Below are 22,095 nucleotides of genomic sequence, written 5' to 3' on the forward strand. Positions count from 1 at the left end.
TTTGACAAGCCATAACTTCTCACTTAAAACAGAGTTGTTGGTCATTAATATATGTAGTGTGCGTGTACTGTATGTGTGTGAGAGAAGGAGTGTAGTACTCACCCTGAAGAACTCTTTAGTGGATCCTGAGTCTAGTGTGCCGTATGCGATCTCAGTCTGCTTAGCCAGGTCCTCAGCACTCTCTATAGGAGACACCATCCTCTCCACTGTCAGGAAGGCAGCCAGGTTAGCCGTGTAGGAGGAGATGATGATCAAGGTGAAGAACCACCACACACCTCCCACTATCCGTCCTGACAGAGACCTGGAGGGAGGGGGTTAGAGGAATAAGGGGAGAGGGGAAAGGAGAAGGGGAGAAAAAGGAAACGAGGGTAGGAGAATGTAGGGAGGAGGGGAAAGGGGGGGAGCAGAGAGAAAAAGGGGGAGGAGTGCATGTTAGTTACTGAAAATGAAGAAGCACACAGTGAATACAGACTTAATTGCACTCAAATATACATTTGCTTTATTGGGCGAACCTTGAAAATGACTACAATGCCAATAGCACCAAAGCAATTAACTTTCCAGTTTTCAAAACAATTCAGTAATGACAACAACAAAAGGTAAAAGATTTAAACTTGGGTACTCTTAATGATGTTCCAAACTGTTGACTTTGGTAGGTTTACAATTTTGGCTATGTTTCTAATTGGCTTCCCTGACTTTCATTGGTGTCTCTTTGGTCCTCAGGTTCACAGACACCAATAGCAGACTCCAAAGGCAAACGCAAAGCCTAGAATCAATACTAGCCATTGAGAGCTCTCTTATGACTGCACAAATGATGTGACGGAACACACAGAACGAACGAACCAGAAACCAAAAAGTGTCCCATCACTTTTGGGTGTCTTGAAATAGGGGACTATGCATAAAAAGTGTTGTGGTGAAGCCAATGTGTACACAAATACTATAAAATAAAAGCTGAGAAGTGAGTAAATTGTTTGATTTAAAATCCAAACTTTTGGAGTGCAGGGCCAAAAGAAGAAAAAAAGCTTCACTGTCCCATTACTTACACAGGGTTTTGATTTTAAATCGAATAATCAATATGGTTTCACCATTCAGAAATTACAACACGTTTTATGCATAGTCCCCCTATTTTTGGGTACTCAAAGTGGTGTAATTTCTGAATGGTGGAACAAATATACACAAGTATCATCAAATAAAAGCTGATAAACTCTACTTTAACCTCATAGTAATTGTTTGATTTCAAATCCAAATATTTGTAGAGCCGAAAGAAGAAAACATGCTTCACTGTCCCATTACTTACGCAGGGCATTGAGAGAGAGAGAAAGTAAAAAGAGCAAAAGGAGACAAGTGCTTTGATTCTTCTTTAAAGGTGAGAGAGATTACCTATACTTTACCTGGACTTTACCTGGACTTTACCTGGACTTTACCTGGACTTTACCTGGACTTTTCTCTACAAATAATAACCAGGAAACAACAACAGTTGTTCTCAAACCAAATGCATTGCTCTCAACTACTAACAAATAGTTAGTCTCTGTAAAACAGTAGCTAAACAAACAAACATCTATTACATGTTCTGGATAAGTTTGAACAATTCTGATGTCTCATGTCATGTGGGTCTTGCAAGGTCGTTATTGTTAATTACATAAACTTTATGAAATTAATAAATTTTACAGAACAAAAAAAAAATCAAAGCACTTTAATATGCTTGTAAATGAATGAGCACCTCAGACTACTTGCAGCAGCGACGCCCCCCTGAGTCACTTTACACCCACAACTTGCACGTCAAACATAGGGTCAAAAGATGTATTCACCTCCCTGAACCTCCGATGCTTAGGGCTTGACAATGCCACTTTCCCACTGGCCTGGCGATGGCCAGTGAATTCTCCAAGCCAGTGGCTTGCTGGCCAGAAATGTCTAAATAAATTAGGATATTGTAGGCTAATTCTTAGCCTATAAGCCTATGATGAAAATCAGATAAATAGCCTACCCTAACTTCTTATATCGCTGGGATGTAAGCTAATTCATCCAATGCGTGACAAAGTTGAATCAGGTGACTGGTTGCTGGACATTATAGTGGACTGTTTTCAGAAGAATAGCCAAATAACCAGGCAGACATCCTCCACCTCACAGTGGAGGGGAAAGTGAGAGACGATTGTATCATTGCTCTCCAGGACCGGCTGAGACAGCATACCTCCAGACAGCTTAGCTGCACTTCTATCCTCCTATTTACATTCTGAAGTAGTAATAATAGGTGATTTTAATTTAGACTGGTTGTCTCCAACCTCAGATAAAATCAAACACCTGTGCGATGGCTTACAACTATCACAGTTAATCTCAAAACCAACACGGCCTAACTTGAAGAATCCAGATAAATCCACCCTGCTAGACATCATTCTAATAAATAGGCCTTATAAATATATATCCAGTGGTGTTTTTTAAAATTACATCAGTGATCACTGTCCAATAGCCTGTATTAGATATGAAAGGATAAACAAATCTGCTCCATGCTTCATTACAAAAAGGAGTTTTAAACATTTTAGTGAGCAAGGTTTTGTTTCTGCATACCTGACCCCGATTTGGCTCTAAAACATTTCTCATCTATATTTACATCTCTGCCAGACAAACACGCCCCCTTTAAATGTCTTAGAATTAAGAATAGATCTAATTGTTGGTATTCCACAGAATTCTCAGATCTCCTTTTGTTGAGAAACCAGGCTTGGGCCAAAGCTAGAAAAACAGACTCAGTAGCTGATTGGCTGATTTTCAGACAACTGAGAAATAGATGAGTATCTCATCAATTAAGAAAGTTAAATCAAGCTACTTCCTAAGTGCTATCTCGGATTCTGCTGGTGATCCTACACAGTTTTGGAAAACAATGAATGCCCTGAAGTGTGGAAATTCCTCTTCATCCCTACCGAAAGAAGTTTTGTCAAACTCTGGCCTCATTACAGAGAAAATTCTTATAAGTAATGCCTTTAATCAGCATTTTATCTCAGCAGGCTTTTTATTTGAGAGAAATGGTGGTTTGGCTGAACCTGATCAGACAGTTGACTACGCTCCCATCTCCCAGTTGGCTTGATGAGAGATCACTTGTAATGTACTAGATGCCCGGCTTAAAACTTACCTAAAAAAATCCATTGGGGCTGATCTGGTTGATCCAGGCCTATTGCAGCTTTCGGGCCCCATGATTGCCCCCTGATTCGGGCCCCCTGATTGCCCCCTGATTGTGTTATTGACACATATTTTTAATCTGACTGTTATCTCAGGTACTATCCCCAAGGTTTGGAAGGCAGCCCATGTGCTCCCTCTCCAGACATGTGGTGTCCCCTCCGACCTAGATAACTACCACCCAATACCCAAGCTACCGTGCCTTTCGAAAGTATTGGAGTCCCTGGTCAACTCCCAGCTACTGTAAGAACCTTTTTATCTTTGCATTCTATTCTATATGTGCACCAATCTCTGCTGCTTCGAGCCTAGTGAACAACCCTAGTGGGACTGCCCCCCCAAAAAAATCCTCTAGTTTCCCAAAAGGTTCTGGTAACTTAAGGTCTTTACTAAAATTGTTGTAGTTGTAAATTTTTCGCTATAAAAATCAATTACATTGTGTAGTTACGAGCTAACTTAGATTATGCCTGCCACCCACCAAGTTTGCTAGCCAACTAAAGCACTTGGATGATAATATCCCACCCTCGCTCTAAATCGCTCCCCTCACCCCGTTTGGCCTCATAAGGACCAGGGGGGGTAAAGGAGGCTTAAAATCTAAGTTTTAAGCACTGAATAGGCCTGGAGTAAGCACCGTTGAACCTGGGAGTGACTGTGGACATGCAATTGGCCTTGGCACACACTGGCACACACTGCATAAGCCCCACTGTGGAAAGCCGACTAATGTTTCTAACAAAGGCAGCAATGGAGTGTGATCTATTGAGCTGTGATATCATCCTAATCTAATGTGATTGAGAGAATGTGAGATTGAGGCGTAGGAGGAGAGGAGAGAGGAGGATGAGAGAGTGGGAGTAAATGAGGGTAAAGAGAGGAGGGAAGAGTTAGGAGATGGGGGGGAGAGAGAGAGACATGATTGGAGTGATGGAAGGAGACAGAAACCAGGCAAGCCAGAGATGGGTTAGAATGAGGGAAGGAGTGAGGGAGGGGAGAGGATGGGGTGAGAGACAAGGGAGGGAACGATGGAGTGAGGATGTCTACAATGTGTGTGTGCGTGTGTGTATGTATGTGTGTGTGTGTGTGTGTGTGTGTGTGTGTGTGTGTGTCTTTGTGTGTGTGTGTCTGGCCTTGGAGAGGTGTGTATTAGTGGTTGATGGAGAATGCTTAGATCAGATTTAAATGTTCTTACTGTTGGTATTCATGTCTGTGTGTGTGTGTGTGTGTGTGTGTCTTTGTGTGTGTGTGTGTGTGTGTGTGTGTGTGTGTGTGTGTGTGTGTTTGTGTGTGCGCGCGCGCATCTAAGGTGTGTGTTATGTATAGTTGGTATGCAACAGGTGAGTCATTGTATTACAAGCCATGTATCATCTGTGATGGGCACCAGATTGCCTTCCTATGCTGTGGATGAGAGATTAATGACAATCTGTCTCACACACACGCATGCACGCACGCACGCACACACACACACACACACACACACACACACACACACACACACACACACACACACACACACAATAGGTGTTCTAGAACAGAGGTGGAAAGAGTACTGAATATCCTAATATAATTTGCGTTATTTTTAAAGTGAATATTTTACCTTGATTATTGCATTTCATCTCCATTGAAGTTAAATATTATGACGTTCAGATTTTGTGCACGGTTTAATTTGATTACATGTTTAGACTATTGAATATGATTGGGCACAATGAGCGCAGTTTTGGCACCACTGCTATTTTTTGGACTACAAATCTGCACTTAACAGAGGCCAGCAAATGCTGGTATGATTCTGCTATGAATATCATTGTACTCTGTAATGGATGATTTAAAAAGGTAGAGAAGTATAATACATACTCAAGTAAAAGTAAAATTACAGACTTGAAAAATTACAATAATGAGAGTACTTGTGTTACGGCCGCAGCCGACGCCTGCCCGTATGTGTCTCTTGTTGTGCTGTCAAGCAGGCTGGGCGCTACAAGATTCTGAGGCTCCCCGTCGGTATTGCCAGCGCAGATCCGGATTGGATACGTCCCAACAAGCGCGCCTATCTGGACCCAGCGCAGGGCGTATAAAAGTAGGGCCAGCTTGTCAGTCAGGGGGCTGTGTGTGTGTTTGAACAGTTCCCTTGTGAGACTTTGTAGAAACTTGTTAGAACGATAGACTTTGTAGAGACTTGTTAGAACGATTTCGGTTTGTATTGTGATACTGTGCATAGCGCACTCAATTATTATTTGTTATTGAAAATTGGGCCAAGTTTAGTTTTGTTGTACTGATTTGCACCACACGTAGTGGATTCTTTTGTTTAGGGTTGGGGTTAGTAGAGGTGGCTGTTCTTGCCTGTATTTAAGTTTTGTCCGCTGCATTAGGCCAGTGAGGTTTTGTTTTGGTTTTGGTTTTGTTTGAATAATGAACGTTTAGGTTTTGCTCACCTTTTATGAGCTCTCTTTTGGTTATATTTGTTTGTTTGAGTTGAACAGCCCCTGCCGGCCTTTTTTCCTTTGTAGCCGCCGATTCTGTGTCACCCTTGTTACCTTTATAAAACGATTTAAGTTCCTTGTTAATAAAATAACTATAATTTACCAAATCCATCTGGTTTTATGTTGCTTCCCTTTCCCCTAGCGAGCCGGGTTGTAACATAAGTGGGGGCTCATCCGGGATTTATCTGTTAAAGGATTCCCGTAGCCAAAAAAGTTATTGACAACTGGGAGGTTGGATTGTTTTTTAGAATAATAAAATAGGGTATTGTGTGTGCCTGTAGTACCCAGTGAACACGGCACTGTTTGACCTCGAAACGTTCTTGGCTAATCCCACTCTTAGGCAAATTGATAGCTGCCGTAAAAATGATTTGGCACAGATCGCACATCACTTCGGTCTGATTTATCCTAAGCAGATAATTAAGAAAGCAGAGCTTAAGGCTCTAGTAATACGTGAATTGGTGGAGAGAGAGGTTATTGTGTTGTCGCAGTCAGAGTCCGCTGTGCTGGAGGGTAGTGCCCTGGGTGAAGTGGCAGGTGATCCTCAGGGTGCTCAGGCAAGTGCGGGAGTGAAGGGTGAGACAGATGAGCGGGTGAAAACTCTGTTTACGCTGCCTCGCTACGATCCCTCACCTTTTGCCAGCACTGAGTCCAAAGACGGGGCTCAGCTAAAAGTCTGTCTCCACATAGAAGCCCAGGAGAAAGCACAAAACAGATAGCTACAGCTGGAAATTAAAAAGCTGGAGATCAAGGCTGACACAGCTGTGAGATTTCGTCAGCTGGAACTCGAGTCCCAGAGAGAGGAGCAGGCACTGCGTGCGTCCACTGCGGCAGACGGTATGTCTCCTCCTTCCACCTTCCACCACCCCATAAAACTTTTGAGATAAGCAAGCACATTGCTTTAGTGCCAATGTTTAAGGAAACTGAGGTGGACTCCTATTTTGGTGCGTTTGAGCGCATTGCTTCAGCTCTGTAGTGGCCGGCTGAAGTTTGGGCACTTCTATTGCAATGCAAAATTCATGGCAAAGCCAAAGAAGCAGCTACTTCCCTCCCTATAGAGGACAGTTTGAATGATGACGATGTTAAAACCGCGATCCTATGCGCTTACAAATTGGTCCCTGAAGCCTACAGACAGAGGTTTAGAAATCTTAAAAAAGCCCCAAACCAGACTTATGTTGAATTCGCAAGGGAAAAGGGAACCATGTTTGACAATTGGAGCACAACCTGCAAGTCAAATAATTTTGTTGCGGGAGTTGATTCTGTTAGAAGAGTTCAAAAAGAGTTTGCCCGATCGCCTTGTAGTCTACTTAAATGAACAAAAAGTAAGTTCACTCTCCTCTGCTGCTGTACTGGCCGACGAGTATGTGCTAATCCACAGGACTCTGTTTCCGTCAGTCTCCGCTGAGAAGCCTCGTCATACTCCAGCGGTGCACAATCATTCCTTTAAGGCACTCAATCTCAAGAAAGAGGAAAGAGAGTGTTTTTATTGCCACAAACCTGGTCATATAATTGCTAACTGTTTGACTCTTAGACAGAAAGAGCAACAGCCTTCTCAGAAGGGCCCGCGTCCGAAAGGTGTCGGATTAATTAAAGTTGAACCGTGTTTTGACACTGAGACTAGTGTTGCTGAAATTGATGCATGTTTTAAACCGTTCACATTTGAGGGGTTAGTGTCACTGACAGGCGAGACTGGTGATCAGCGCCCGGTGCGTATTTTACGAAACACAGGTTGCTCACAATCGGTAATGATCGCCGATGCGTTGCCCTTCACAGAGCAATGTGGGTATGGAGCTGTGTTGCATGGCCTTGAAATGGGTTACGTCCCTCGGCCAGTACATCGCATCCATGTGCTATCAAAATTGATCACAGGTTTTTTTCCGGTCGCTGTTTGTCCCGCGTTGCCAATTAGAGGTATTGCCTTTTTAATGGGTAACGACATAGCTGGCGGTAAAGTGACTCCTACACTGGAAGTTAGGCAAGGTTGGACAGTCTCACTTGGAGTTGTTCCCTGCGTGCGCAGTCACTCGCGCACAGTCAATCAGAGATAAGGATAGGGATGAGGATATTTCTCTCGTAGACAGTGTGCTTGCGCAGACCTTTTCAGGAGAGGGTGGGACGGAGGTCGCAACCGCATCCTCTAATGAAGGTGCCGCCGATCTAGTGCCCCCGACCAGCCCAGAGACGCCACCTCCTGATGGCCTGTCGCTCCCAGTGACTCGCGAACGCCTGTGCGCTGCTCAGGGAGCTGATCCGACGCTGGCTAAGTGTTTCTCCAATGTGGTGAGTGCTGACACAGTAAAAGGGGAAAAGGTAGCCTGCTTACTCCATAATGATGTTCTGGTGCGTAAGTGGTCTCCTCCCCTAGCAGACAATTCTGATTGGAGTACTGTCTATCAGGTAGTTGTTCCCTCTGTGTATCATCACCATGTTTTGTCAGTAGCTCATGAAAGCCAGTGGTCAGGACATTTGGGGATAACCAAAACTTATCAGCTCATCCTTAGGCATTTCTTTTGGCCAGGGTTAAAGGCTGATGTAGCTAGGCACTGCCGCTGTTGTCATATATGCCAGCTGGCAGGTAAACCAAACCAAACCATTCCTCCGGCCCCACTGCATCCTATACCTGCAATAGGAGAGCCGTTCGAACGGGTGATAGTTGATTGTGTTGGTCCCTTGCCCAGAACAAAAAGTGGAAATCAGTATTTACTCACCATTATGTGCGCTGCCACTCGTTTTGCCGAAGCTATCCCGAAGCTGTCCCGGTGCGTAACATCACCGCCAGTTCGGTAGTGAAAGTGTTAAACAAGTTCTTTTCCACATTCGGCCTGCCCCGGGTGATCCAAACGGATCAGGGCACACATTTTAAGTCCAAGCTTTTTAATCAGGCATTCAAAATTTTAGGTGTACATTTTCCAGTGCGTACCATCCTGAGTCTCAGGGTGCGTTAGAACGGTGGCATCAGACCTTAAAGACTATGCTCTGCAAATACTGCCTGGAAACTGAAAAAAGTTGGGACGAGGTAGTTCCATTTGTGTTATTTGCAGCCCGTGAAGCCGTCCAGGAATCTTTAGGATTCAGCCCTGCAGAGCTTGTCTTTGGCCACACGCCCCGTGGTCCGCTAAAATCCTTACAGGACACATTTTTATCGTCCGAATCTTCCGCTGAGCGGAACGTGTTGGACTTTGTCAGTTTCATGAGCGCTTGCATAAGGCCAATGCCATTATAAGAGAAGCTCTTGCCAGTTCACAAGCGGCGATGAAGTGTCGTTACGACCGTTCCACCGTCCCCAGACAGTTTCAGGTCGGCGACAAAGTTTTAGCCCTACAGCCTATCCCCGGGTCTGCTCTTTCTGCAAAATTCTCCGGTCCATATGACATCCGTGAGTGTCTTAGTGACACTGATTATGTCATCAGCACTCCCGAGAGAAGGCAAGGTACTCGCGTATGCCATGTCAACATGCTAAAACGTTACTACTCTAGAGAAGTGTCTGGAAAGAGTAACAAGACATGCAAGCCTGTATTATAGATGTGTTTTTTATTCTGTGTACAATAAAAATATACAGTGGGGGAAATAATTATTTGATCCCCTGCCGATTTTGTTAGTTTGCCCGATTACAAAGAAATGAGCGGTCTATAATTTTTATGGTACTTTTAGTTTAACAAATAGAGACAGAATATCAACAAAGAAGTCCAGAAAAAACACATTATATAAAGTTATAAATTCATTTGCATTTGATCGAAGGAAATAAGTATTTGATCCCCTACAAACCAGCAAGAATTCTGGCTCATACAGACCGGTTATATGCCCATGAGGCACACAGATTAGTCCTGTCACTTTAGGAAAAGTACTCCTAATCTCTGCTTGTTATGGGTATAAAAGACACCTGTCAATAGAATCAATCTCTTCCATTCCAACATCTCCACCACCATGGGCAAGACCAAAGAACATTCAAAGGACATCAGGGTAAGAGTTGTAGACCTGCACAAGGCTGGAATGGGCTACAAGACCATCAGCAAGAAGCTTGGTGAGAAGGAGACAACTGTTGGTGCAATTATTAGAAAATGGAAGAAATACAAAATAACCATCAATCGCCCTCGGCCTGGAGCTCCATGCAAGATCTTGCCTCGTGGGGTAAGGATGATCATGAGAAGGGTGAGGGATCAGCCCAGAACTACACGGGAGGAGCTTGGTAATGATCTCAAGGCAGCTGGGACCACAAGTCACCAAGAAAACCATTGGTAACACATTACACCGTAACAGATTGAAATCCTGCAGTGCCTGCAAGGTCCCCCTGCTCAAGAAGGCACATGTACAGGCCCATCTGAAGTTTGCCAATGAACACCTAAATGATTCAGAGAAGGCTTGGGAGAAGGTGATATGGTCAGATGAGACCAAAATTGAACTCTTTGGCATAAATTCGACTCTTCGTGTTTGGAGGGAGAGAAATGCTGAATGCTACAATCCCAAGAACACCATCCCCACCGTCAAACACGGAGGTGGAAACATTATGCTTTGGGGTTGTTTCTCTGCTAAGGGTACAGGACGACTTCACTGCATTGAGGGGCCAATGGACGGGGCCATGTACCATAAGATCTTGGACGAGAACCTCCTTCCCTCAGCCAGAGCACTGAGGATGGGTCGTGGATGGGTCTTCCAGCATGACAATGACCCAAAACATACAGCCAAGGCAACAAAGGAGTGGCTCAAGAAGAAGCACACTAAGGTCATGGAGTGGCCTAGCTAGTCTCCAGACCTTAATCCTATAGAAAATTTGTGGAGGGAGCTGAAGCTTCGAGTTGCCAAGCAAAAGCCTTGAAACCTTCAGGATTTGGAGAGGATCTGTAAAGAGGAGTGGACCAAAATCCCTCCTGAGATGTGTGCAAACCTGGTGACCAACTATAAGAAACGTCTGACTTCTGTGCTTGCCAGCAAGGGTTTCTCCACCAAGTACTAAGTCATGTTTTGCTTGGGGATCAAATACTTATTTCCTTCGATCAAATGCAAATGAATTTATAACTTTATATAATGTGTTTTTTCTGGACTTCTTTGTTGATATTCTGTCTCTATTTGTTAAACTAAAAGTACCATAAAAATTATAGACCGCTCATTTCTTTGTAATCAGGCAAACTAACAAAATCAGCAGGGGATCAAATAATTATTTCCCCCACTGTATATGTATTTGTTATGGAGTTGTGTCTTAAAAGGGAGGGTGGGGGCTCGTCCGGGATCTGAACCCGGGACCTCTCGCACCCCAAGCGAGAATCATACCCCTAGATTTGTTATTTTCCACCGCTGATCTAGAATTACCATTGAAATTGTAGAAGGCTGAGAAAGGCTGTCCATAGCTAAGTTCTGTGTGTGTGTGTGTGTGTGTGTGTGTGTGTGTGTGTGTGTGTGTGTGTGTGTGTGTGTGTGTGCATATGTGCGCATGTGGGTGCATACTTGTGTGTATTCTGATTGGATATCATACGCTATTCTGCTGACAATATCAAAATATTTATCTTACAGACTGTGTCATCACATTGGATACAAATGAACTATGTAATTACCTAGGATTACCTGCAAGGTCCATTAGCAGAAGTGAAACTATCCGTTTATACAAACACACACACTTTTCCATCCACACACAAACGCACAGAGAGAGAATAATGCTATGATTTAATGCTTACAAACAGGGAATCAATACACTGCAATGAAATGTTTCACAAATAACATTCCGACTATGCTCTCCCGCTGGCTCTCATTGTTTGTAACTCTGACGACACATAATGACAGGCTTATGATAGTCTATGAGGCCAGTGTATAGATTGCTTGTACTGTAGGAGGTAATAACATTGACGTGAGTGAACAGTCTATGAACCAGCCAATGCTACAATACTTCAGCTATAATACTCAAGGAGACAGAAAGACCAGGGGAAAAGACAGAGGGAGGGAGGGATGGAGGGAGAAGGAGAGAGAAAGAAGGGGGTGGGGTGGGTAGTATTGTGCATTATAATTCCTGACCTTGAGACATCATAAATAAGTGAGTAGATCTGTTGGCCACAGTACACAGAGTTATTCACACCATTACCTTCTATTACTCTGATTAAGAATTTAATACACCCAAATACATGGACGCACGCACGCACGCACGCACGCACGCACACACACAGCTGTAATTTCAGTGGTTTATTGACAGGAAAAAGTCCTTTCCCTGAGAGAAATTAAGAGCTGAGGTGACCATGTGACTGCATATAATAACCCTGCAGCTCTCACTTCCTTTCACTCCTCCCTCTCTCACTTCCTTTCACTCCTCCCTCTCTCACTCCTTTCTTGCCCTCTTACTCTCACTTTTTCAATCACACTTGCCATCCCTCACTTTTCAGTCTGTCAGTGACTCTCTCTGTTTCTTATTTGCCTCTTTTATTTCCCTTTGTTTCCTCTAGAGAGAGAGAGAGAGAGAAAAAAAAAGAGAGAGGGAGAGAGAGAACAAGAGAGAGAAAGACACAGGGAGGACTTCACTACCATGGACATTTTAGAAAACAACATTGTATTAACATTGCAGCAATGTCTGAATCCAAACAACAGGATGCTGGATGCTGATTCACTGTCTTGTGCCAACCATCGAGAGCTGATGGAAAATAACTGTGGGACAATGTTAAAACCAAACATTGCACAGTAGAATGTGGTAACACCATCATACCATGTTGGCTACTTATCAGGATCCAGGGCAAGCTCCAATGTGCAGTAAGCCAGCCCAAGCGGGTGATGGTTGTTCACAGGGTGACAAATGATAATCCATAACACGCAAAACAATCCCAATTTAAGATAAGAAAAGATATCCGACACCTGCCCCCAATGCATAGTGAATCAAAAATTACCCTTACAGTTATGAATGGCTTACCAATTCAATCGTAATGGCGATATCAGCAACACAGATAGAGAGACAATAACAGTTATTTGCATGAACAAAGCGATTACATGTAAATAGCAGCCCACGCAGTGCACACCCAGCCTTCAGTGAACAGGCTTATTACATTTGTTTTACTGAAGCCACAACATAGCTTTGCTCTCAGTCTATTAGACCATATTTTGTTCCACTTGTGTGTGTATGTTGCTATGGTAGCCTCTGTGTGTCTGATTGATGATAAAGGGAACAAGATACATGTGCAGAGAGACAAGTCACCCTGATTACAGTTATTTGGAACACTTTTGTACATAACTAAATTGCGTGTTATAACACACAAGACAACATAAATATTTGTTTTGAATGTGGTTTGTATGGTGGATCATAAGAGCCGACAGATTTTTCTGCGTATTTGTGTGTGTATGTTGCTATGGTAGCCTCTGTATGTCTGATTGATGATAAAGGGAACAAGATACATGTGCAGAGAGACAAGTCACCCTGATTACAGTTATTTGGAACACTTTTGTACATAACTAAATTGCGTGTTATAACACACAAGACAACATAAATATTTGTTTTGAATGTGGTTTGTATGGTGGATCATAAGAGCCGACAGATTTTTCTGCGTATTTTACTGACGCATTTGTGTAAAAGCCCAGAACCACTGAAAGAAGAAGCGATTTTGTGTCCACTACACATACTTGTCATCTTGGCATTTCACATTTGACCGCAGATTTTTTTACAGTTACACCAATTATGTCACTATGTTATATTCAATATGTAAGCTCTTACAAATTCAAAACGTGGTATTTTAATTGAATTGCATTTTTGCATAATTCAATGATAATACTGTTACACTAATGTCAACAAATGGACGTCTCCAGACCTCACTCTGGGTACTTTTGTTAGTGATGAGGGCCCAAGGCATCTAGTGTTAAAAAAACAATACTCTCACAACTGTTGTACAGTACAACGTCAGTTTGGTTAGTTTTGGACTGTTTGGACTGACATTGAATGTGTGTGTGTGTGTGTGTGTGTGTGTGTGTGTGTATGTGTGTGCGTGCGTGCATCCTGAGCATGTGTACTGTGTGTGTGCACGCTTGCATGTGTGTGTATGTGTATGTGTCTGAGTGCGTGTTTACACTGACAGCTGACCATGTATTCCTACTTAATGTCTCCATTAGCCTGTCAGAAAAACTCCCTCTTGAATAAGCCAATCATTAACCAGGTATGTGAGTGTGGTAGTGTGCATGTAGGGAGAATGCATTTGGAAGTATGCACAGTATTTTCCAATAGTCTCTCAAAAAACCTTGAGTATTACAAACTCGAGTTAAAAGTGGTGAGTACCTGGTTCAGGCCTGTGTGTGTGTGTGTGTGTGTGTGTGTGTGTGTGTGTGTGTGTGTGTGTGTGTACGTGTGTGTGTGCGTGCGTGTGTGTGTGTGTATGTGTTTGTGTGTGTGTGTGTGCGTATGTATGTGTGTGTGTGTGTGTGTGTGTGTGTGTGTTTGTACGTGTGTGTGTGTGTGTGTGTGTGTGTGTGTGCATGTGCATTACACCACCAAACCACAACTCCCAGAGTGCACTGAAAAGTGTCCACTGAAAGCGTGTCTCAATCACTCCGTTTATTCTCTCTCTTTCTTCCTTTCTCTCTTTGTTTCATATAAAACTTAAAAAAAATTCTGTTTAGATTTGCTCCCTAAAGGTCGGTTGATGGTTGACATAAATATTTCACTAAACTGCATTCTGAGGTTATCAATAATAAAATGCTATATTCTTATAAATATTCTAAAAATAAAGCTGGACTTCTCTACCCCGGTGGAGCATTAAAGATTAATGTACATGTTAGGAATAGCTGGGCTGGGTGGCTATAGAGTGCAGTTTGGACAGTACATTGTCACATTTCACACTCCACACCTGGGGAAGTGGGCAGTTGAGGCTAGGGCGGAAGTGGCGATGTAGAAATGTTTATTACATGAATGTGCTGCGCTGGATGGGGGGGGGGGGGGGGGGGGGGGGTGTGCGGAGGGGTGGGGTGGGGTGGGGGGGGGTTGGTATGTACACCGCCACTGACCACATGTGCGCCCTGAGTCACCAGAGAAAGTCGGATATTTCTTATCTTAAATTGGGATTGTTTTGCCTGTTATGGATTATCATTTGTCACCCTGTGAACAACCATCACCCGCTTTGGCTGGCTTACTGCACAGTCTTGTTGGAGCTTGCCCTGGATCCTGGTAAGTAGCCTATCCAGGTCACATTACATACAACACGGTCTGCATACAGTAGGTCAGAGTTTAAAAGGTTCATGGTTGAGTGACAGTAGCGCACCACGACCACCACAGCAGTACCACCACAGCAGTACCACCACAGCAGTATCACCACAGCAGTATCACCACAGCAGTACCACCACAGCAGTACCACCACAGCAGTATCACCACAGCAGTATCACCACAGCAGTACCACCACAGCAGTATCACCACAGCAGTATCACCACAGCAGTAGTGCCACAGCAGTAGCGAGTCAATTTGACTTTATTTGAGTATTTCACCTTGGCCAAATTGAGCATTCTAATGGCTAGGCAATGTGTTGTTAAACAGTAGCTCATATCTGCGTCTCCACTTGCCCCATTTCTGAAATGATATTAATTTTATATTTTAATTCCATTTTAATTATTGTAATTAATGCTTTTTACTTAATGCCATTCTAGCTTGAGGCATTTGAACAATGGCACTGTCATGTTTATTTGATTCAGCAGCCCAAGGAGAGTATTATTTGAGATTTGTAGATGGTGCTCAAGCTTGCCTTCAGGCTCACTTTCAGACTTGTTAAAGAGATGTTTTAAGGAAGCTCTTTTTGGATCTGAGCAGCATTTTAAATTTGTTATTCCTTTAATTTCATTCATTCATTTGTCGGGGAAGATTGGCCTATTCAATGGATTAAATTAAAACTATCCTCCTGTCCCTGTGACCATCCTGTCTCTCCTAGGCTGTTGCGTGTAGGCTTACAAAATTAGTAGTGCTTATTTTACAATATTACACTATAGCCTATTATTTGAAAGCAGTGCAAGGACAGTATTATATGAAAGCAATCTAAGCCCTATTCGGACAGGATTAGCTTTACCAGTGGAGGCAGGGTAATGTAATCATTAGCATATTCGTAATTTTAGTCCCATGAGACCGTGGTTGTAATAATTCTATTAACAAACAATAGCATGACAACCTGTCTAGCCACTTCCCCTCCCCCTATGGCAAAAGATGACATTTTAATGCTGAGTACAATCCAGGCCCACTCATTCCTTAGAACAGTCAAGTTTTTCATTTAACAAATATAATATGCCATTTAGCTGATGCTTTTATCCAAAGCGACCTACATTGCAGTGAGTGCTACATTTCAGTATATATGGTCCCAGCAGGAATCAAACCCACAACCTAAGCGTTGTTAGTGCCATGCTCTACCAACTGTTTGTTAGTTCCTGTATAGAAGACTGACTTGCAAACATTGATTTTACTGTAGCCAAAACATTGCATATTTTAGAGAACTGTAATCAATTCCATTTTACATCAAGAAAATAATAAAATGGTTGTGTTCATTTATGCATTTCAAATAAAGTTTTAGGCTATGCAGCTTGGAAGTGCGGGCTTTAGGAGCAGCCTAACCAGTGTAAAAAAATCCTAACTTTATTCTGATTCTCCTTGCTGTCCATATGAGATCTTAGGTAGAGACTACAAGATACGGAATAAGCGTAGATTATTATTAGTTTCGAACTTTCCTAAAAATTCCTAACTTTATTCTGTAATCCATTGGTTGCGTTATAAAAGCCAATGCATGCTTATTCATGTAAAAATACTGCTGAAACATTTCCCCTGATTGTCCTTGCAGCCCATATCAGAGGTAGAGAGAATGCAAATGTGTGATGACTACTGTGGGGGGACATGTAGCATTCGGCCTGTAGAGGGTGCTACAGGACCGTGGCCAAGGTGCGGAAGCGAGGCTTTGTTGCGCACCTGTTGCGAATGAAGCCTCGTTAACGAAATGGTTTAAGATGTGTGTGCTTCTGCTTTCAGGAGGGCGGCTGGAAAGCGGTGACTGGAAAGTCGACAAGGTCCTGACGTACACTAAGAAAATAAACAGGGTTTTCCCTCACCATACCTATTGAGTCCGCCTCTGTGTCCCACGTTGGGCGCCAATGTAATAATGTCCTTGGACACAGAGGTGGAACGCTGCATGTCCCCCCACAACTACAACATAGGATGAGAGCATGAGAGTAGATAATGATATTTTAAAAATTATTTAAAAAAAAATAATTTGGTTCACATTAAGATAACTTGATATTTTAAAAATGTCCACTCTTCATCTTCCTGTAATTCATGAGCTGATCTCCTATCTAATCAGCTTAATTTTGCCAAATCTTTTCAAACATCCTTCACGGCTCTTGTCACCACACTGTGATGACTATTGCCAGCACTTCACACGTCTTCACAACTTGTGTCTGCTGCAGCAGCGGCATTGAGGTAGCCCACCGTTAGCAATATGAACCTTTTATACACTGGAACCTTTTACAAACCTTTTACTGTACTCTTCAGTTCAAGTCAAAACATATATTTAAGCTAGTTTACCAACCTACTAGTTCATAACAAACACCAAACCACCTATCTTCCACCGTAACATAGCCATATGAAGGCCGACCCAGGGGCCAAAGTGTGTGTGTGTGAGTGTGCGTGTGTGTGTGTGCGTGTGTGTGTGTGTGTGTGTGTGTGTGTGTGTGTGTGTGTGTGTGTGTGAGTGAGTGAGTACATGTGTGTGTATTTGTGTGTATGTGCAACTTTAACACATCTTAAATCCTGTCACACACTGGGCTGCTGTCTACCACAGTACTAGAATCAAACTCCATGTCACTCCACTGTTCTGAATCACAAGGGTCTGATGCAAGAGAGCAGCAGTCTTACATTAAAAAAGCAAAGAGAGAGGAAGGGAGAGAGAGAGAGAGAGAGAGAGAGAGAGAGAGAGAGAGAGAGAGAGACACACACACACACACACACACACACACACACACACACACACACACACACACACACATAGACTGACTCACCGTGGTGATATGTCACAGCCCTGCTGCATGAAAGCCCCCAGTGAGAACCAGAGGGAGTTGAAGATTCCAAACTCGTTGGGCGGCTGGTCTGTAGGACCGGGCTCAGTGGCGCCCTCCTCTGGCTCTTCTGCATGCCACTCATACGGACTGAATCGACTCACCTGGGATGGAAGGAGCAAAGGAGAAGAAGATCATGGGTGATCTTCACACACACACTCGCACACGCACACGCACACGCACACGCACACACACACACACACACACACACACACACACACACACACACACACAGGCACGCACACACACACACACACGCGCGCACGCGCACACACACACACACACACACACACACACACACACACACTCACACACACACACACACACACACACTTACCAGAAACAACACCACACTGACGCCAATGTAAGCAAACACAATACACATCCAGATCTCGTAGGCCAGCGGGTCCAGGAATGAGAAGACTCCAGGTTTAGACTTCTGGGGTTTCTTGATCATGATGGAGATACCAAGACTCATAAAGGGCTTGGAGAAGTCAATCACCTCCTCTCTCACCAGGGTTATAGTTAACGGAGCTACAGCTATCTCTGCTTTCTACAGAGGGAGAGAAAGATAGATGGACAAGAGAGTAAGAGAGAGTGAGAGATGGTCTGTGAAGGGCTGAGATCATGTCCTCTTTATTGACAGAGAAGGTTGACACACCTACTGTACAGAGCCATGCATCTTTGTCGTCCCCCCTCTAGTCTATCCCGTCTGGTATGAACACTCTTCATTGGTTTGGCAACATTGTTGCTCATTTAAAAACCATGTATAAAGCAGACTCATAATAAAATTTGAACTCAACACTGAGCAGGTCTGTGAACACACTTAGACAGAGAGAGAGAGTGAGAGAGAGAGACAGAGAGAGAGAAGGGGAGACAGAGAAGTAATTCATGGGCATGAGATAAATGCAGCCAGAATACAAATCAGCCATCAAGGTCCCTCTGTTCAGTCCACGCTTGCACTCACGCACCCACACACACACACACACACACAGCAATAATTCATTTTTTGATGTGTGTTTACGTGCAATGTTTATGGTTTGCAACAAGAAGAAACTGCATATCAATTCAAGCATGCTGTCTGACAGGAAGAGAAGAATAGCTAAAACAGAGTAAAGACTAAGAGAAAGAGATGGAGAGTGAAGATAAGGTTGAAAGAGAATAACAAAGAAAAAAGAGAGATGAGTTTTGATAGAGCGATAGAGAGGGTTAGGAAAAGGGTGAGGGACAATACATAACATTACAGTATGTTTTCTTTGCTCAAACACCACTACATTTGGACTCAACTCAGAATGTTTGAAATTATTCAAAGTAGATTTGTCATCTTGTGATATTGCTCCAATGTATATAGAGGCAGTTGCAGAGAACACTAATGAATATAGTAACAAATGAAGCGCTGCGTAGGAAATGGGACTATTAGAGGAGGAGGACTACTGGGGTTAGACAGGAGTTGGAGACAAAGGATTAGGATTAGATTCAATGTTTTTGACTGTGGAAAAAAATACCTCATCCAATGGACTGGAGGAAGTAACTAGATGCCCCCCTTGAGGAACAGTAAACATTATCCATTCACCCATCCAATCACTCACTCATGCAGCCATCCATCCATCAATGAATCCATCCATCCATTAATTAATTCATCTCTCCTTCCCTTCCTCTCTCCCTCCCTCCTTCCCTCCCTCCCCCCATCCACCTATCCATCCATTTCTCCCTTACTATCCATCTCCTTACCCCATACACCAGCTCTCCAACCATGCCGTTCCATATCTTAGTCTCTGGATCCCTGGCTCCGTATTTCCCATCAGGGACGATGGAGATCTTGTACTTAATGCCGATGTGTTTGGCGATCTCAGAGGCCAGGTCCACACAGTAGCCCTCAAACTGGTCGTTGCCCTCATACAGCTCCCAGTTCTTCTTTAACATCACATACGGACCCTCCTACAAACCAGGACAGAGGGGAGGCAAAAGCTTTTTGGAATGAACAACTACCAAAGCCTCCAGTGGCTCTCATGTTATAGCAGACAGAAAGAATATGACAGGCTTCTAAAGGAGCATTGTGTTACGAGCAGTGTTTTTATACCCATAGGGTTTCTAACTGGTGCCAGGTTTATGCTCCCTAAGACTACATATCTCCTCTTGGAGAAAAACCTGAGTACACACATGAGCTAAGAAGAACACATGAAAAACAGAGAGGTAAAAAATAGAGACATAGAGAGACAGAGATAGAGATAAAGAATGGTATTGAACTCCAGCTTTTGGACAGAGCAGGACTGAAGGCATACATGATGATTCTCTGACACAAGGACATGATTAAACTTCCCAGACACAGATTAAGCCTCATCCTAGACTAAAATGCTGATTTACTATTGAAAATGTTATTTAGTCCAAGACTAGGTTTAATCGGTGCCTGGTGTCAGACCAAGCTATTGTAATGTTTAAACTAATGGGCAATAATATAGTTTAAAATCCCATCCAGTTAATTTAAATGACTGTAATAAACAAATGTAAAATCAAATCACAACTTCATTCAGAATGTTAATTTACATTAAAAACATTTTCACACAGTTTACCAAGGAAACTGGAATAAATATTAATTCCAAACAGATAAATAATAATGTTTTACATAAATAATAAAATAAGGCACAAAGACAAACTGCTTATCATAGACCACACATAAGACCATTTGTGTCAGGTCAGTCTCCCAAAATGATATAACAGATTTTATTCTTACTGCATTTTAATAATGCATTGATGCCCAAACTTGCCCAAACTAATCTGATTGACTCAAACACAGACCATAGTGATTTGGCATGAATTTGCATTAGTAAGCACAAACAAATAAAATCAAATAAAAGCAATCATGTCATCTTAAGGCAGAAACTACTTACAAGTTGTCAAACTGTCAAAATAAAATGTTCTTACCTCATTATCATACAAACATTAGCATTACTGTGGGCTCTGACTTCATTGACTCAACATGAATCAGCAAAACAAAGCACTGTTTCTCACAGGCCTATTGTGACACATATACTTTATACCTGTGTTCCGTGGTAGGGTCACACTTTAAACAGATTGTTCACCCTAAAATAGGGTCAACTGTTTTAGGTTAACTGTTTGAAATCAGCATACTGTAGGTGACTGTACGTGAAATGTTTAGAACAGTTTAAGCATACGTGCATGTGTGCGTGTGAGAGGGATGTGCTTTGGGTGGACACTTTTCAGTGCACTCTGGGAGTTGTGGTATGGTGGTGTAATGTGCGCACACACACACACGCACGCGCACGCACGCACGCACGCACGCACGCACGCACGCACGCACGCACGCACGCACGCACGCACGCACGCACGCACGCACGCACGCACGCACGCACGCACGCACGCACGCACGCACACACACACACACACACACACACACACACACACACACACACACACACACACACACACACACACACACACACACACACACACACAGACACACACACACAAAATGGGAGTTCTGCCAACAGTGGCATTGCTTCATGTTGCCTCTTGATGGCTTGTTATCAGTGTGTCACAGACTCTTTTGTCGCAGTGTGTGTTTTCTCAGTGTGTTTAGACTTGGAGCAGGTGCATTTAGGTATATGGCAGGGGGGTGTTTGAAGGAGAGACATGTTTCTCTAATATTTAACATGGTGTTAGATGTCATGGGGATGGGGGGAGAGGGAGAGGGAGGGAAAGAGAGAAAAAGAGAGAGAGATGGGGGAGAGGGGGAAGGAAAGAGGGAAGGGGAGATGCTAGAGAGAGAAGGAAAATGTATAAAGAGGAAAGAGGGAAGTGGAGACTGGGAGAGAGAAATGAGAGAAAGAGAGGAGAGAAAGAGAGGGAGAGGAGAGGGAGAGGAGAGGAGAGAAAGAGAGGGAGAGGAGAGGGAGAGGAGAGGGAGAGGAGAGGCTTTGTAGAGGTGAATGGTTCAAGTAGATAAGGCATGAAACAGTTTTTGGTGGCACCATAGAGTGTGGCTCCACATTGGTCAGCCAGCCAGCCATCCAGCCAGCCAGCCAGCCAGGTCCCTCCTACTCAACACATTTTACTTTTACAGTTTCCCAGTACAGGTCCAGAAAGACAGCAGACTTCAGCATGTTTTATTTAAGGTGTTTCTTAATCTCCATTGACATGCTGAACCTGAGCAAATACAGTATTCTAACTAGCTAGCATCATACAGCATGGGATGATGCAGTGTGATCAGATGTGTCCAGTGTTCAAGGGGTCACCATGCAGAATGAACTCTTCTGTGTCCAACACATGTGCACACACACACGCACACACACACACACACACACACACAGCTCCCAGCCGCATGTGCACACGAGCCAACGCTAATGGGATCAATTCCCCCGAGATTAATCACTATCAATGCACTGTGTGTGTGTGTGTGTGTGTGTGTGTTACCCTAAGGCCATGTGTA

The 22,095-nt window shown here is 43.4% G+C and overlaps 1 protein-coding gene across 3 annotated transcripts in view; it reads right to left on the minus strand.

The window, feature by feature from the left end:
• Positions 1 to 22,095, minus strand: part of gria4a (glutamate receptor, ionotropic, AMPA 4a) — a gene marked incomplete at both ends in the record, with an annotated part of 73,332 nt that overhangs the window by 11,854 nt on the left and 39,383 nt on the right. For all 3 annotated transcript variants that reach the window (XM_083695264.1, XM_083695262.1, XM_083695263.1), the window contains 4 exons: positions 103 to 301; positions 17,592 to 17,752; positions 17,986 to 18,201; positions 19,380 to 19,586. In XM_083695264.1, coding sequence (XP_083551390.1) covers positions 103 to 301; positions 17,592 to 17,752; positions 17,986 to 18,201; positions 19,380 to 19,586 — 783 coding nt within the window. The remainder of the gene's footprint in view (positions 1 to 102; positions 302 to 17,591; positions 17,753 to 17,985; positions 18,202 to 19,379; positions 19,587 to 22,095) is intronic.

The sequence above is a fragment of the Argentina silus genome, assembly GCF_951799395.1.
Source record: "Argentina silus genome assembly, chromosome: X".
NCBI classification, from domain to species: Eukaryota; Metazoa; Chordata; class Actinopteri; order Argentiniformes; family Argentinidae; genus Argentina; species Argentina silus.